This window comes from Heterocephalus glaber, unplaced genomic scaffold (assembly GCF_053883595.1).
Source record: "Heterocephalus glaber isolate CG9 unplaced genomic scaffold, H.glaber_assembly_v1.0 deba00001606, whole genome shotgun sequence".
Lineage (NCBI taxonomy): Eukaryota > Metazoa > Chordata > Mammalia > Rodentia > Bathyergidae > Heterocephalus > Heterocephalus glaber.
The window spans coordinates 11,359,127-11,376,571 of record NW_028258377.1 but is presented as its reverse complement, the minus strand read 5'-3'; the positions used below and the strand labels follow the sequence as shown (position 1 = coordinate 11,376,571).

The 17,445-nt window shown below is 46.6% G+C and overlaps 1 protein-coding gene across 6 annotated transcripts in view; it reads right to left on the bottom strand.

Moving 5' to 3' along the window:
- Positions 1–16,731, bottom strand: part of Macroh2a1 (macroH2A.1 histone) — a 64,405-nt gene extending 47,674 nt beyond the window's left edge. Inside the window, exons 1-2 of one of the 6 annotated variants that reach the window (XM_087194467.1) lie at positions 16,629–16,731; positions 4,983–5,187 (exon numbers count right to left, since the gene is read on the bottom strand). In XM_087194467.1, coding sequence (XP_087050593.1) covers positions 4,983–5,154 — 172 coding nt within the window. In that variant the 5' untranslated portion in view covers positions 5,155–5,187; positions 16,629–16,731. 6 annotated transcript variants of the gene reach the window in all.
- Positions 16,732–17,445: the final 714 nt, after the last annotated feature.

The following is a 17,445-nucleotide window of genomic DNA, read 5'->3' as shown; positions in this document are numbered from 1 at the left end:
ACTTTCTATTTTGTTTCTTCATTTAATCCTCTTCAGAGTGCCATCTCTCATTGGCTTATCCTGCAGCAGTGTCCCCTACACTGTAACATGCAAAGTGTTTACACAGACATTTTTTAAAGACCTTCTGTGGTAAAGAAGCCACTATATCTCACACTTCCTTCCCTTGGGGATTCACAATGTTAAAGGCTCTGATAAGTCTTTCAGTACATAAAGCTGTTTTACATAGTGGTCCCCAAATTAAAACAAATTCCTCTGCTATGGAACTCATCAAACTTATTCATATATTTATCTCAAAAGAGAGACTCTAATCATCCCCTGATTTCAGTCATAGAACACTGCTTTTAGTGGAATACTACTTAAATGTCACCAAGTACCTGTGTTCTCCTGAATACAGTTTAAACAATCCTGACCCAGATAGCACTGAATTGGTAATTTAATACCATGAAATCACAAGCATACTTTCTTTGTTCTTCCACACACTGCTCTTTTGCCCCTACACTGTGGATCTCAGGTACTAACTTACCCTTTAGTTCTGTCTTGTTCCCTTCCTGGTTTGTAGGTGTACATGTCCCAAACATTAATGCAAATTCCACAGGGATAAATGTCTTATCATGTGTTTCTTATGTCACATTCCCAACACTGCAGCATTATCAACACTATGCTAGGCTCAGAGGAAAGGCATCAAGGCTTTCTTGGACTGAATTATAGTCCTATTTCCTTAAAATATCATTAATCAAAAAGTTGCACAGGTGCTGCCGACTGCCTTGCAAGTGTAAGGTCCTGAGTTAGAAATTCGTTCCTTGGTACGCCCCCCACCCCCCAAAAAAGTTGCACAATACCCAGGGGAAAAGATGATGGCTAGGCAGAAGCTATTCTCCAAGGCAGTGGTCATTTATTGAGGGTTTACTATGAATACTGCATAAAGCAGTTCTCACAGAATTCCTAAGTTGCTCTGAGGAGGCTGCTATGATCCTTTATGCTGGAAGGTCAAGGGTCAGTGGGCAGGAAAACAGAGTAAGGCCCAGACAATGCTGGTCACTGAGGAGATGGACAGCAGCATATTCCTCAGCTAAAGCTCTGGACAGGGCTTGGTGCTGGGTACACAGAGATCTGGGAAAGGAGCTGTCTGATTGCCAGACCATGCTTCTTTCAGATGTTGCCTTTTCCTTGTAAGTTTGGCAGATGCCTGGGCTCTACACCCAAGAGGAGAAAACAGATGCCAGCTTCAAGTTTTAGAGCAAGATGCAAGGCTGCCACATCCTCTCCATTCCTTTCTTTGAGAGAGATAAGGAGGAACCCTTGTGTAGCCTTTGGCCCCAAGAATATGCTCCTCCAGTGGACGACATAGCTGAGCTCCCACAGCCCCTGGCCTGCAGGGCTGTCACCAACCCACATGCTTAGTACTCATGTAACAAAGGTCCGGGGCCAGGCATACTCAGCTCCTGGCAAACCTGGAAAGTCCTTTACAGTTTCCATGAATGTGACAGAAGAGGCCAATGGAAGTTTTGAGAGGCTGGTGTGATGTAGGCTTTAGGAGAAAAGGTCCAGTGGCTATTCCAGAAGGGGTAGATATGGAGCTACCAAGACATTCTATGGGTACCTGGGGAGGCATGATGGGTTTGGACAGCTGGAAGGACAACAGGTCCAAGTGGTCAGCAACAGCTCCTATCACCATCCCCAAAGAAATGGGCAGCCTAGTCACCTTGACAGCTAGAACAGGATCACTAGGGACTTCTGCAACCCTTGTGCTTTAACCCTAATGTTAGTATATGAACACACACAACATGCATGCCTAAGGACTTCACATTCAGCTCTCACTTCAGCCTCATGACAGCCACCAGGAGTAGTGACTATGATCTTCATTTTACAGAGGATAAAATCACTGCAGAGGTGACTTGCCCAAGGCCATATGTAAAAAATGACAGCTCTGGCACCATGGTCCACCCTCTTAACTGCCTAACTTTAGAAAACAGCAAAATCCCAAGTAGCCTCCCAGAGGTAGTGACTAAGGAGATGTCAACTCTCTGATTTAGAAGGTGGCTCTGTAGTTCAGCAGTCCTGTTAGCAACCTCTGAGCCTCCAGGCCTATTCCCATTCCTTTGTTGGAGCCTTCTGAAGGAAGGAGCTGGCCTCACTATTTCCAATGGGTGGCCACGTGGCCCACTCATATCACCATGCCTGCAATTGTTTATGCTACCTCCACTGTGCAGAGAAGAAAACAATCCCTTTGTAGGGCCTTTGGGCAGCCAGACAAGAAGAGAGCTCTAGTGACAAGCATCCTCTGGAAAGTACTTTCTGATACTCACAGTCCCATTTCCCACCTTACATCACAGTTAGTCCTGTCTCATCATAGCCTGTTTCTTACCTGTACCTGTCACTTAACAAGAAGCTCTTTGGGGGTAGAAATGGGCCTGGTGCATATCTGGGCACCAGTGAGGAATCAGTGAATGGATGGGATGTCTCTCAGACACCTGCCTGTGTTAGGGCATGATATCTGGTTCACACTCTTGACTAGACTCTACACTGCCGGAGGGCTACGCCTCCTATGTCTCCCTCTTTCTGTAGCTTCTTCAGGTGCATCAAGTATATGGGAGTGGATGGCCGAGTCCCTCTCTGGCCCCCGCAGGGCCAGCTGGCCCTGTGTCCTTCCCCATGCCTTAGCTAATGTATCTCTCTGAGAAGCTTTCCCTGGCAGCTGATCTCCAGGCCCGTGACTTCTCTGGGTATTCCTTTGGCTTATTTATGTACCCATCCCAGGCTCAGGTCTATACCCAAGGTTGGCTGGTTGTCCTTCTCCCAGACTAGGCTTTGACCTCTATGTTCTTCCCTAGTCATTCCTGTACCTTCACACAGAGGTTAGCATAGTCCCTGGAAGACAGCAGGTGCTCAATATGTGTGGGGAATGAATAAGAAAATGTCTCAGGAAAAAAATAACAAAGAGCAGAGTAGAAAGAAGGCTTAGTCCACCCTTTCTTCTCACTCAGGTGTATAAAACAATGATCACAGTGAACAGATGCCCAGACCCCCCAAATATCCTTATGATCCTACATCCTGGCTCAATGGGCTGAGTGTGATCACCCTGCAAGAACCATGAGTGTGCAGCATGGTTCTGAGGCATTCTCACCACACATAGCCTGAGGGGTTAGCTTCTCTTCTATCAGGAAACTGTCCAAGTGACTATGGGAGTGAGAGCACAGCACTGACCACTCAGTACATTCCCTGAAGTCACTTGGGCCAGGCCCTGGGTGGGGGACAGGCGCTGGGCAACAGTCATGCCAATTACCCACTGCTGTGCACAGAACAAGGAAATAGCTCAGATTTAGCCAACTACAGTCCTGCTGGAAGAACTTTATAAAATTTAAAAAATATATACTACTCATACTACTCTTTAACACGCCAGAGCAAAGAATCACTTTGAGCTGCTCTTCCAGCTGCAGTGACAGGCTTCCATGACTATTCCCACTCTCCTCTGTGGCCAATACCACACACCATGGTGGCTGGGACAGGGGCAAGCGTGAGTTCTTCCCTTGTGACTGGGTTTGCTCTAGGAGAGTGTTGGCTTTGCTCTATCAATAGAGCAGGGAGCAGTACAGCTCTTTGGCAGCCTGTCTTCTACTTTGGAAGAAGCACCCTATCTTGCTGAGTCTTTTACTGGCTGCAAGAATCAGGGGTGCTTCCTGACACATACAAACCTACCCAATCAGGTACCAAGCAGTAGTGGCAAAAGCATTACAAAAGGATGGAGAAGCAAGTCTTCTCAACCTTTTAAAGGTTATCTGTGACCCTAGGCAAGTCCTTTTATGCTTTGAGGCCTAGTTTTCTCCTCACTAAAAATGAGAGTTGCACCTTTCCCTTTTCAGCTAGTCTCCAAAATTTTTATGGAGCTAGAAATAAGACTGTGAAAATGATCAAGAACTCTCTGGAGAGATAGGTGATTGCAAAACTGGGGCAAGGAAAGTCCAAAGTGAAATCTTATTGTGTTGGAAAGCAAAGAAAGATACAGAAACTGATGGAGATGGAGAAAAAAAAGACTTTTGAACCAGCTTGAATTTGAGCTAATTTGAGTATAAAAATGACAGAAATGAATATAACCCACTAAATCAAACAATCCATGAGTCAACACTGAGAGTACAAAAAAAAAAATCAAAAGAAGGGAAAGGTAGAGGAAAAGCTCTTATTTACAGAAGAATGCCACCTAAGAAATGCAGAAATGAAAGAAATGGGAAAATGTCTATATCAAAACCACATTGGTAATAACAGATTCAAGTAAGATCATCATGGGATGCTAAAGCCACTGGGTAAAAGACTTGACACAAGATGTGTAGAAATCTAACAGATGCCACACTAAACATCACCAGTGATGGTAAGAGGCTCTCATCAGGTGCCTCCTGATATGATACACAGAGAAGGACTCAACACTAGTCCTTCTTCTGCCTAAGTGTGACTTGAATCTCTAATCATGAGACCAGCTCAAATTAAAGGACATTCAGCCAAACAATTGGCCAAGGCTCTTCAAAAATGTCAATGTTGGGGAAGATTTAAAACAAAATTTTAAAAACCTGGAGAAATGTTCAATATTAAATAAGACTAGTCAAATGTGATGGCCAAATCCAGCATATGATCCTGAAACAGATCTTAGAGAAAGAAAAACAAAAACATTCATATAGAACATTATTGGTTCAAGTGAAGACATTTCAAAATGAATTATATAATATATAAGAGCCAAAAATAAATATAAAACCATCCACATGACATGGACAAACACACATACACACACACACAAAAGTGGGCAAATGGGACAAAATGTTAATAACTGATGAATCTAAATGAAAATGACCATAGTGCTCTTCTTGTAACTTTTCTATAGGTTTGAAATGCTTTAAAAGAAAACAGACAGGAAAAGGTCCTATTAGTCCTTGGAAAGTTACCAGAACTGCCACATCTGAGCCCCAAGTATCTGTGGCTGACTTATGCACACTCACCTGTCAGGTATTCCAGGACAGCAGCCATGTACACAGGTGCCCCTACTCCAATCCTGTACTTGGGGTGGCCTTTCTTGATGTACCGCAGCATCCGCCCCACGGGGAAGATGACTCCTGCCTTGGCAGACCGGGAAGTCTTGGTGGACTTCTTCTTCCCACCGCGGCTTGACATGCTGGTGGCCCTGGAAGCGGATCAGTGAGCACACTGTGAAGGCAAGAAACACACTCATCAGGATCACTAAGGACAGTGCATCCCTTCGCCAGGACACTCTTGTTTCCTAACAGGACAAGTCCAGCCAGCAGGTATCACTGTGCGCAGCTGCCGAGCCTTTGAGGCCCGTTATGCACTCCACTGCGGCAGAAATGAAAGGTGCAGCTTTAAACATTTTATACCATGACATCAATTTTATTGGCCACTTCCATTCAGATGTTAATACTGACAATGACTGCTCATATGTGTCTGCCTTTATGCTTCATGATATAAAAGAAAATGGGATTTCTTGGTTATGTTCTACACACTTGTTTAATAATTGCATTTTCATACACTTGAAACTGAGGTTAATAATTTTGCAGGAAAAAGAAAATTGCATTGCTTGTACTACAATAAAGATGTAAAGCCAGATACCTCCTGTGATAGAAAGCAATGACTCTACACCCCTATCTGTGAGAGGTATGAGCAGCATGCAGGAATTAAAGCTGTGTGTAGTAAGGTTAGAAGAGGCCCTCTGAGCACAATCAGCCTGCCGAATAGGCCTGTCTTTAGAGAAGAAGGAAAGGGCTTTTTCCCTTCCTGATCCTCCCTCATCCCAACCTGACAGCCCAGGTCCAGAGGATACTCTCTTTAACACCTCCATGTGACTGGTCCAGCTAATCACTATCTTAACCAAGTGGCCACAGGTATTTCCTACAAAGATCTTCTCCCCTTGCCCCACTCTCCTTGTTATGGCTTGTGTCTCAGTGTCCTTCCAAAGCCTCATGGGGTCACAGGTGGGGCTTTTTCAGAGGTGGCTGGATCTAGAGTGTGGTGCTGTAATTGATTCATGGTGCAATGCTAGGTTCAAGTGCACTAGGATTAAGGGTGTGAGTGCTACCTGCCCTAAATAGTCTGGGTAAGATAAAAGGGGCAGAAAGACGCTGTTAAGGCCCCTTGTTGCTTTTGTTACCTTGCGGGCACCATGAAATGTTCTCTTCAGGCAAGCCACCCTGCCTTGGAGCCAGCTGATTATGGACTGAAACCTTTACAAACTGTGAGCTAAATAAACCTTTCCCCCTTTAACTTGGGTGTCTGGTATTTTGTCTCAGCCATGAGAGAAAAGTTACTAAGACACTGCTGAAGTCCACCTTCTATCATTTTGGCAGGGCAATCTTTGTGCAAATACTTGGGAATGTGCCCTCGCCCCAACCCCAAAAGCTCTCCAGGCCTGCCACAAGTTCCAAGATAAAATCAGGACCCTTGACCACCATCCAGTGCCCCAGAAATCTAGGTCTGGCATAACCCAGCTTTGCCTTGTGCTACTCTTGTATAAAATTGGACACAGAGGGCTATAGGGGTTTGCCCCCAGATGCCCTTCTACTCATTTTCTCCTTGCCTTTGTAGTGACTATTCTCTTTTGCCAGAACCTCCTTTATCCTTCACACTTGTTCTCTGCCCTCTGCCAATCCATCTCTGAGTCCTTGGGTCCTGTGCTACATCCTTACAGCATGTACTTCAGGAACTATACTTAAGGAGATGTGGTCTCTGCCCTTCTGAGCTAGCAGGGAGAGATACATAACCCTATAGTCATTTAAATGATAATCATAATGAGTGCTTCAAAGAGCCAGTGCAGAGTGCTGGGAGAGGGGATGTGAGGGGCCTCAGCCTATTCTGAAGTCCACTTTAATGCCTTCACTTTGAAACATCTATGCTTAGATCACTGACCAAATGCAAAGATCTCCTCTGTACTGGGATCAGAATCCACGTGTGTGGGTCCCTTCAATTCCAACAGGTCAAGTCTCTATGACAGGAGGCCACAGGACTAAGAGTCCTTGTTACACTGACATTCAACTTCATACTCAGGATTGTGGTCCACACTTAACATCTCTGTGACTCCGAGAGCATCCTAATTCATCTTTCTGACACAGAGATGGCTGTGAGGACAGCAGAATTCCTGAGTACTGTGGGGCAGCTGTGCCATCACATCTAGCAGGACTAAGGTGGTTCAAGCCCCTGTGATGAGAACCCTGAGTGGTACCCTATTGGGGTACCAACGTTTAAGGTCTCAAAGTGCTGCAGAGAGACCCAGAATGGTTGGAGCTTTTCTGAAACTAATTGCCTCCATTTCTTGTGGTATTGTACTATTTTAGGACATCCCCTGCAAACAGATGCCTGTGCTCACTCTAAGTAGGCAATGGTCTGCAGGTATGGGTGTTTGCCTGATTTTCAGGGAGAGCTCTCATTGGTTTCCTGAAAGTCTTTGGTTTTACTACAAAAGGGTTTTACAGACCAACACCCCAACACCTTTGGATTAAGAGCTTTTAATCCAAGTCTCTCCTCTTTCAGCACGGGAAGCCTGTGGTCAGAGATGATGACTAAATTCAGCCCCTTCCTAATTGGAGCAGACTTCAGCTCGGTTCCCCAGCAGACCTGCTGGGTGTCTGCGGCTGCCTCTGCAGGAAGTGGACAGTGTACTCTTCCAGAGAGGCCATTAGTATGGGCACCTGGCAGGACCTACACACTTACTCCACACTGATGCTCCTGTGTTTCGCTCCTCTGACTGTATCCAAGAGGCTCCATGCAAACATGCTAGTGACTCTGGCCTCTACATAAGTGCATACTTGGCTGCTGGGTCCTAGAGCTGTGTTCTGACTGCCTGTCAGTCCCATGGGCATCTTGAACTCCTCTGGCTCCTCTGGCCTTATCAGTGGCAACATTATGCATGATGCAACTCTAGCAGGAGTCAGCCTGGCCCCTACTTCCCTGCCTGTCCCACAGTACCCAAGTGTCAGCCAAGCTCTGCCAAGCCCATCTGCAAATCCTCTCTCTTCTTGCCCCCTCCTTGACTTCCTTCAGCCTCATCTCTCACAATTTTCCTCAGTACCAGGCTTTCTCCACAATCTCTGCCTATTCTGATAGCTCCCATTACCCTGAGCTTCGAGCCAGCTGGAAACAGCAACCTTCAACTCCTTCTGTAGCACTATTTCTTAGCACTCCTGCCAGTGTTCAGATATCCCAGGCCACCCCTGACCTTCTTAACCTATCATGCTGCATCAAAGATATCTATGAATGTGTTTCTCCTGCCTAGAATGCCCTTTGTCCTCTTGTTAACCTATCCAACAGATGCACCCACTTGCCCTCTGCCTCAGAAGGCTTCTTGGACCTTGCCACAGCCTGAATTGCCAACTGCTCCATTTTGCCATAACACATATGCCAGCACATCTGTGTGCCTGCCTCCCCAGCTCTACTGAATCAAGCAGCTGGATAAAAGCCATTGCAGTTAACCAACCCATTCCCCGAGTCCTAGGAAAGGGCTCATGGGTAGTGATAGACACTCCACTGCAACCTTCTGGGAGAACACCTTTACGGCTCATCTGGAGTTAGGCTCCTCTCCAATGTAACAGCCCCGAGTCTTTGTCTCTGCTAGGGGGGCTGTCTTATAGAGATTCCTTTCTTACCCTTTTCCATGCTCTTTCTGCACTTTCTAACTATAGTTCCCTGAGCTATGAGAGAGCTGTGACTAAGCCTTGCAGCACCATGACATTCAGCAGCATGTGGTGATTTTTAAATGTGCCCTGGAAAATCACTTCATGACTGGGCAGGCAGAGAAACTGGTGAGTGTGCCAGGTCTGCTTGCTCTTCAGATGTCTCTGCAGGCATAGGCAGCTCTGGCCCAGCACCAGTGTGGGGACAGGCAGTGGCTGTGAGGGTAGTGGTTGCTGAGCACCACGATCAACAACCACAAGTCCAGAGTGATTTGATCCTAATCATGGCTTTGCCACTTACTGGCACCCTGGCCTTTGGCCAGTGATTTAACCCCTCAGAAACTATTTTTTCCTGTGTCAGACAGAGATGATATTTGAGAAGACTGCAAAAGGTTGGTGGGGGTATTAATTAGTGTGTTGGGGCCTGACAATAAGTGAGTGCTCAGTAGTTACTAAAAACAACAGTTTTTAAAAGATGAAAAAAGCCCCTCTCTGGCAGAACAGGTCTTGGATTACTTGTCCTGTTGAAGGTATTGCTAGAGTACTGTAAAAGGTAAGTGCCTAAACTTATTTCTCACTTACAAAAAGGCTTGCTATGTTTGGATGTGGTTTGTTCCCCAAAGGTCCATGTGTTGAAAGCTTGGTCCCAGTGTGACAATGTTAAGAAGTGACAGGTGAAGCCTATTGGGAAGTTATTACTGGCTCCTCCCCCTGAATTGCTCTCTGGCTTCCTATCTCACAACGTGATCTTTCCTGCTCCCATGTGGTCCCACCACTGTAACACCATCTCCCATGAGGTGCTTACCAGAGCTAAGCTGACTCTGGCATTACGTCCTCGAACCTCCAGAACTCCAAGTTAAGTAAACTTCTTTTATTTGTAAAATTATGTAGCCTCGGGTATTTATTATAGCAATAAAAAATGGACTAATACAAGTCCAAGACAGTTTTCCATGATTGGCTGGTGGATCTCTTCCAAATAATGATTTCTGGGTCCTCCTACTGACCCTGATCCATCACCTGGAACTTGGTCACATGGTCACATCTAATTACAAGAGAGACTGAGAAATGCATACTAGCTATTTGCTCAGAAAAAAAGAAAAAACAGCTCATCTCTATCACATGGTAAATCAATTTGAAAGCTGACCTTGAAGCCATGGTCTTAGTGACCAGTCAAAGCTGGCTGGGGTGTCTGACCCTTGTCCTGGATATAAGCCTGAAATGAGGATTGATAATCTTACACCACAGACAAACTGACTAAGTATTCAACCTTTCTTCAGGGAAGTGATAGTACTCACAGAACAGCTACACTATCTGACCAAAGTGACAAAGATTCGTCCTTTGCTGAACTTGTTGTCCAGGAGGGCACTCCATTCAGTCAACCAAGAGTCCCTGACCTGGTAAAGCCAGTTATCATTGTGCAGTAACCTGGTGTCCCTTTCTGTCATCAGCCTAGGTAGAATAAGAAAATCCGCTGGTTGACACAGCAGCAATCTCTGTCATTATCTCTGCTATAGTTTGGACATAGCTTGAGTGTCTCCCAAGGTTTCATATGCTGAAATTTAATCCCCTTCATGAAGTAGTAAGGGAATGGAAACTTAATGTAACTATGATGTCTAAAGGTAGGATCTTTGGAAAGGGATTAGGATTAGCTAAAATCACTAGGGAAGGGTCCCCACGTTGAATCCTGGTGACTTTAAAAGAAGGAGAGAGACCAAAGGAGACACACATGTACAGGTATGTTCCCTGTCTCTGCCATCTGATGCTCTGTATCACCTCAGCATTTTGCCAGCAAGAAGGCCATCACCAGACATTGCCCCTCCAGAACTATAAAACAAAATAAACCTCTTAGCATTATAAAGTAACCTACCCTAAATATTGTTACAGTAACTAAAAAACAGATGAATACACTCTGTAACTTCCCCAACTATAAACCAACTATAGAACCATAACACAAAATAAGCCTCTTAGCTTTATAAAGGAGCCCACCCTAGATATAGTAATACCTCACTTCACGAACACTTCTGTTTGTGGACAATTTGGTTCCTGAACAGAAGCATTTGGCAAAATTTTGCTTCCATTCATGAACTCTGTATCAGGTGACAAACATGACAATAGCCATCTTTCCTGCACCAATACGATGCTTTCCTGCAGCCATCTTACTCAGAATCATGGAAGGAATTAAGTTTGTGAACCGAGGTACCACTGTATTTTGTTATAGTAATTAAAAAATAGATGAATAAACTCTGCAACTTCCCCAACTATAAACCAATCGCAATAAATGTAAACCTTCTTTGCAGAAATGCAAAGTTTACCCCAAAGATAAGCTGTTGGAAAAGGGCTGTACAAAGAGAGAAGCTAGGCTTGAGTGAGAAGTCAGTCTCTTATCACAGGCTCCTCATACCAAGATGTGACTGGGAGAATGTAATCTGTCCATAGAGCCCAAGGTGAATTAGAACACTAGTGATGAGGATCCTGTGAACAGGATGGATATGAAAACAAGATGCTCTCTACTTCTAGAAAGGAGAGTAGGGGTGAAGAACAAAGGTGCCACAGATATCTTGCCATGCCTTCCAACTCTTTACTGCTTGCAAACCACCTTCTCTTCCATCTCCACCCTTCAGCACCTGCAGCTGGCTCAGTCTAAAACACCCTCCCTAATCCTGTCTGGAGAAGCTCTGTCTACTGGTCCCAGTTCCTTCTCTCCTGGTGTAGACCCATCAAGGAGTTCCTTCCTCTGAATTCCTGGCTGTGCCTTCTGTTCCTCTCATAGCCTAGTTTGGGACAATCCCATACCCAGAACTTCTGGCCTCTTTCTCACCTCTATTTCTAGCAACCAGAGCTCCTCTGCTGAATAATTTCCAGTTCCTCCAGTAGACATGCCTACTGTAGTCTCTGGCACCTAGCTAAAAATGCCTTATAATCTCCACCTGACCCTATTCTTTAATATATTCCTTTTCCTCAATTTTATGTACTCTGAAAATGTAGTTTTCAGTCCTTCCTTCCAACCTGTCACTCTACATCTAATTTATATATAAATTCCAAAGCCAGCTATACCATCATTAGCACTTGTTACACTGTATCATCATTTCCTATTTATGTCTCCATAGCATGAACCAATTTGCTCTGCTCACCACTGTATATCCAAGCATCCTGGCTATATTATTGATTAGTTGGCATTTACACCGGATAGGTTTTCTTTGACAAAGACGGCAACAGTTCCAAAGGCAAGGACTCAGAACTGTGGCCAGTAGGACCATTCATTTACAATACTTGGTCAAACTGCTGTGGGAGCCCAGACCCTCAGAAGTCAGGGAGCTTGTGGAGCTACCTTAGGGATTCCCAGAAAGGGAAAACTCCAATGCCCATAGCTAGGTCATGAGTCACACAGAGGCTTATGACTGACAATTCTACAGTTCCAGCAACCTCTCCTCTTGTCACCAAATGGCTCAGTAATACTGACCAGAGGAAAATACTTAATGTTCCTCAAACTTAGAAGAGACTGGTTAATGCTGCAGCCAAGAAAGCCCTTAACAAGCATTCATAAGAGCAATGGAAAGATCAATTGTGAAGTCTTTTATTATCTAAGGGATGAATACATGCATATTGATCCTGAATGAAATATTGATTACAACTCCTGGGGAGTTGCATTAAACTTCCCTAGCTCCAGCCCTCAGGATGAAGGAATCTGAACTATCAGTGCTTAAATCACTGTTGACAAGAAAGGACTGCCATCTGTTCTCTGCAGTTAGATAAATGCCTGGTATCCAAAGGCATTTGTCACCTTCTCATCAATTCCAATCATGAGGCAAACCTGAGACACTTGATTCTGAAGGGGAGGGCACTAGCCCTGTTTACATCATTCTTTTCAATTTATTCCTATCATGCCAAATGATGAATGGTGGCACTTGGATACACTATACAACCATTGCTCATGGAACTGCACTCTGATTGGCTTGGAATAGAGGCCTGTTCTTGTACTGTAGCCAATCAGGAAAAACTTCTCTCTCCATTCATTAAACATTAAATCATAAAGGAGCCAGATGATTAAAGAACATAGAGTCCACCCTCAATGAACTGAGGGATTGCAAACAGAAGAGACAGACTAACTGAAATGGAAAATAAAACCTTAACCATGCATTTGGTTCCAACACATTATCTTATTCACGTGTTAGGTTTTTAGAGGCAGGAAAAACCAAAACCCACACACAAGTGTCATTCATCACAAGCACAAAACAGTTTGAGGAAGCTGGTCCGGGACTAAAATTTCATATGTGCAAACCTACTCTACAGGATGCTTCCTGAGCTGCAAGTGAAAGTTATGGGCCACATTTTAATGGCAAAAGTCATTCCCTGCTTGCTTTACTAGAACTTTTCCTGCTTACCTTCTCTCCCTTTTTAAAGGCTGTGCTGAATTCTAAGATAACCATTCCAATAGAAGGCCATTAAGAAAAATGTTAAATAATGAGTTCAGAGTGCAGAACCCTGGTCCAGCTTAGCATCTGGAAGTCACTCAGCATTTGGTGAACAGAGGGAGCATTCCCAATAAGAATAAAAGATAGGGGCCTGGTATTTAGCTCAGTGGTTTCGCTGCCTGCTGTGCAAGCACAAGGACCTGAATTGGATCCCCAGTACCAAAAAAAAAAAAAAAAAGAATAAAAGATTCCTAACCACATTTCTTTCCTGCCCAGAGCCTTTCAGTGGCTCCTTACTGCTCTTAGGTTAGTGCAGTTCTGATCAGCATTCTTTGTGATCTGGCCTGTTTTGTTTATCCCACTAGGCTCACCTAACTCTAGGATTTGGCCATCCAGAGCCTCTGGCAGTTCCCCACATGCCCTCTACTCTCTTCTAAGATTTGTACATATGGTTCCCCAAGCCTCAAACACTTGCCCCCACCTGCCCCTACTTGATCTTTCAATGTCAGATAAGGACTCATTCCTGGCTAGGTTGTTGTCCCTCCTGCAGACTCCTGTGGCCAGCCTCCTGAAGTGATGCCCTTAACAGCCATTTTCGTCTTAACATCAGTTCTCCAAGGCAGGACTTAGGCATTTTTGATCAATACTGTGTCTGCACTGCCTGAATCAGAGCTTATTCTCAGGAAATATTTGTTGAAAGACTGTAAGACACCAGCCAGGCAGGACTGATCCCAGCAAATGTACTATATAACTCTTTGGAATAAAGACTTGACCCACTCAGGCTCACTCAGAAAAGTTGACAGGATCCAGGGTCCCTCTAAACATACAGAATACAGGAAAGACCCATATGACAGGTATGGGCCCCATTCATTCCTGCCATTTTTTATTTCATTTCAGGAGTGATGCTCTGAAAAACTGGTCATAAATCCTTGGGGACACTCAAATAAGAATCAGAGATTGCCAAAACTCTACTGAACATCTCATACAGACTTCTGCTAGGTTCTTTACTGAGGGGTTTTTAGTCAGTGCTTTTGTTTAAGTAAATCCCCTTCAAGTGAAGTGGGGCAGCATTAGCTCTGAAGATATTACAGGCAGGTCCCGATGTATCTGTACTCCCAGCCTGACAATGGGGAAGGAAAGAGTGACTCTCAAGTTTTATGGCCTCCAGGACCAGAAGCAGTGGCAGATTGAATTATGCCACTCCTTGACCTTGGCCCATTTAGTAAAAACCAAGCCAGTGACATGACTGTACTAGAATGTCACATGTAAATTTCCAGACAATTCTCAAGGTTTAATAAAATGTGACTTATTCCTGACTCATCTTAAATTAGGACCTGTCCCAAATAATTTTCATTTAAATGGCCCCTCATGCCTTACCAAAGGATCAGGATTAACGATAGCAATAAATAGAAACAAAAGAAAATTGAAGGAATATTCAGCTCTCTTGGTAAAGCTAGAAGGGGAAAGAATTTGAAGTCTGAAGAATTTTGTTGTTTTTAAGAAAAAGTTTTAAAAACACAGCCATCTTATTCAAAGTCTCCAGTGCAAGACCGAGATGCTGCCGCCCAGCTTTGGTTAATTGTATATAAAGCATATAAATTACAGTCGGGGGCATGAGGTGTCTATTTCAGAGTTAATGACACCTCTCTCAGCAGACCAAGACCTTAAAGGTGGCCTGAAATAGGTGGCAGGTGGATTAGATGGGTTCTACCTAACTTACAACTTGAGTCTCCCACACAAATCTAAGGCTGTTCAAAACTCAGACCCATACCCAGCAGGGATCCTGGGAACAAAGCACTTCCCCCTCTTTAACGGTAAAACCTCAAATCACAAAGGTGTTAGAAAAGAGAAGAGAGAGTTGGAGTGCCCCTGTGTCTGTTCTTCCATGCCCTTTATTGGACCATTAAAATCTTACAAGTACACTTGTAACTGCCGAATTCAAGGCCTGTCTCAGCTGACTATGGAAGTCGTTCGCTTTAAACATTTTCCCTCACGTCTTGTTTTCTTTCTAAAAGAACCCTTCAAGCAGTCTCCCGACCAGCAATTTGAGTAATTCGTGGTCTCTGCAGGAGTGGGGGTGGGGTGCACCATCGCGCACACCTGTTGTCAGGTAACACAGCCAGCAGTATCGTTGGGCTCACTCTACTTTCCACCCCACCCCACCCCACCACACCCAAGCGAGTCTCTTCCCCGCTGGCCTTCTCCACTCAGGGAGCCTTCGGTCTTCCGGAGTTACCTTAAGAAAAAAAAAACACAAAAAACCCCCCAAAACCCAAACCTCCCAATCACAAAGCAAACAAAAGGCCAATCCTGAGGCGAGCGAGAAGCAGGGATTCCCGTGGCCCCTTTCCTGCCCATCCCTGGATAGTCCCCCACCCAGCACCGGCCTTGGCTTCAGTCCGGACGGCAGCGCCCCCTCTCTCCCCGCCCTAGCCGCCCTGAAGATACGGAGCCAACGGGCTGCACCACGGCCCCGGGCTCAGGCCCGACTTATTGTGCCAGGGCGGTCATTCGTGGGTCAGCGGGCGCCCGACCAAGTACAACTCCGCGCACAACAGATCCTGGGCGCCCAGGCCCAGGGGGCGCAGCCAGCGCCTCCGGGCCTCCAGCGTCCTCGGGCCCAGCTCACGCGCCAGCCCCGATAGGGTCTCCAGGGGAAGGGCCTGTCTCGCCCGGGCACAGTCAGAGGATGCGTTCCGAAGCGAAGTTGGTTTCCGGGTTTGCTTTTTGAACAAAACCAAAGGGGATCCCGCGCAGCCCGGACAGGGCCTGGGCAGGCCCTAGCAGCGCGAGGCCCAAAGGGCCGCGCGGAGCGCAGCAGCCCGAGTCCAGCCGAGGCCTCCCCGCGCACGCCAGGCCCGGCCGCTCCCGGGCACGGAGGCTGGAAGGCGCGCGGCGGCGGACGCGAGGGGCGAGGACCCGGCGCGGCGAGGGGCCCGCGCGGCACTTACAGGGCGGCTCGGGGGCAGCGGCGGCGGCGGCAGCAGCAGGGTGTCCGGCCTGAGGCCTCTTGGCCGCTCGCTCGCGCCTTTTCTTTCCGCGCTCCTCGCTGGCCCGCCCGCCTCCTCGCTTCCCGCCTGCGCGCCCCGCGCTCGCTCCCTCCACCCGGCCCCGCCGCCGAGTGAACTGGAACCAGTCCCCGCGGCCCGGGCTCCCACAATGCACAGCGCCGCTCGTCACATCCCATCCCGTCCCCGCGCGTCCGGCCGCCCCTCCCGCGCCACCCGGCGCCCCGGCCTTGACCCCAGCGGCGCTCCGCTCCCCAGCGTCCGGCCGATCTGTCCTCCGCTGCATCCGGGCCCTTAGGGCTGGCCCGCTGTCCCCAGGCATCGCGTCCGCATGCCAGACTCTGCGTCAGGCCGGTGCTCCAGAGGAGCGCCCGGAGCTTAGTGGAAAATCAGGTCCCCAGCAGAGGCGATTCTCCAGGGCACGGCACGGCTTCTTCGTCTCCAGTGAGCACCTACTCTATGCCTGGCCCTGAACGCGGGTCTTTCGCTGGCTCATCCCTCGTCCCATCAACCCTCGCAATCCAGGGAGGGAGCACAATTGGAATTACCAGTGATCACTTTCTCTTCCCCAATCAGTGAAGACTTCTTGCGCCTCGAGCCCCCAGTGTCTTTAGTTGTAAGCCATCCTCAAGCCCTTGTCAGCCCCAAGATCAACTATTGACCCCACCCCCAGCTCCTCTGGGGTTCTTCAACGTCAAACCCGGTTGCCTCAAAGTCTGAACTTGCTTTGTGCACGGAAGCACTTAGCTACTTCAGCAAATGTTGGCTATTGGCCCCAAATTGTGATTTATTATTGTAATGAACAGTGAATCTTTATCACACACATTTTATTTAAGAAGAAGAAGAAAAAAAAAAAGGCCGGAGATTTAGCTCAGTGGTTTCGCCGCCTGCTGCGCAAGCGCAAGGACCCGAGTTCAATCCCTGGTACCAAAAAAAAAAGTTAACAACAACAACAACAACAAAAAACTACAGGCAAGCAGAAAGAGGAAGGGCGGCAGCATCAAAATCCATCCACTATTCCTAAATTGGTCCCCACCCCACCCCTACAGGCATTGGTGACCCATCCAAGGTGCTTAAACAGAGGTCTTCGATCTGCTCACCTCCAGAGTGTGAAGACTCAATGCAGCTTCTCTACCCAGCTGTGGAGTAAAATCTGAATAATAATACACACGCTGTGAAGTTTAAAGTGTCCCTGTTGAGGATTACGGAGGTAATTGAAGGCTTTGCAATCCTTCAGGGAGCTCTGGAATAACATCGGTAGTTACCTGTCCCGTCATCACACGTAAAAAGTTTGCAAAGGGCTAGGGATTTAGCTTAGGAGTTTAGTTCTTTGCCTAGTGAGCTTGAGGCCCTGGGTTAGATCTC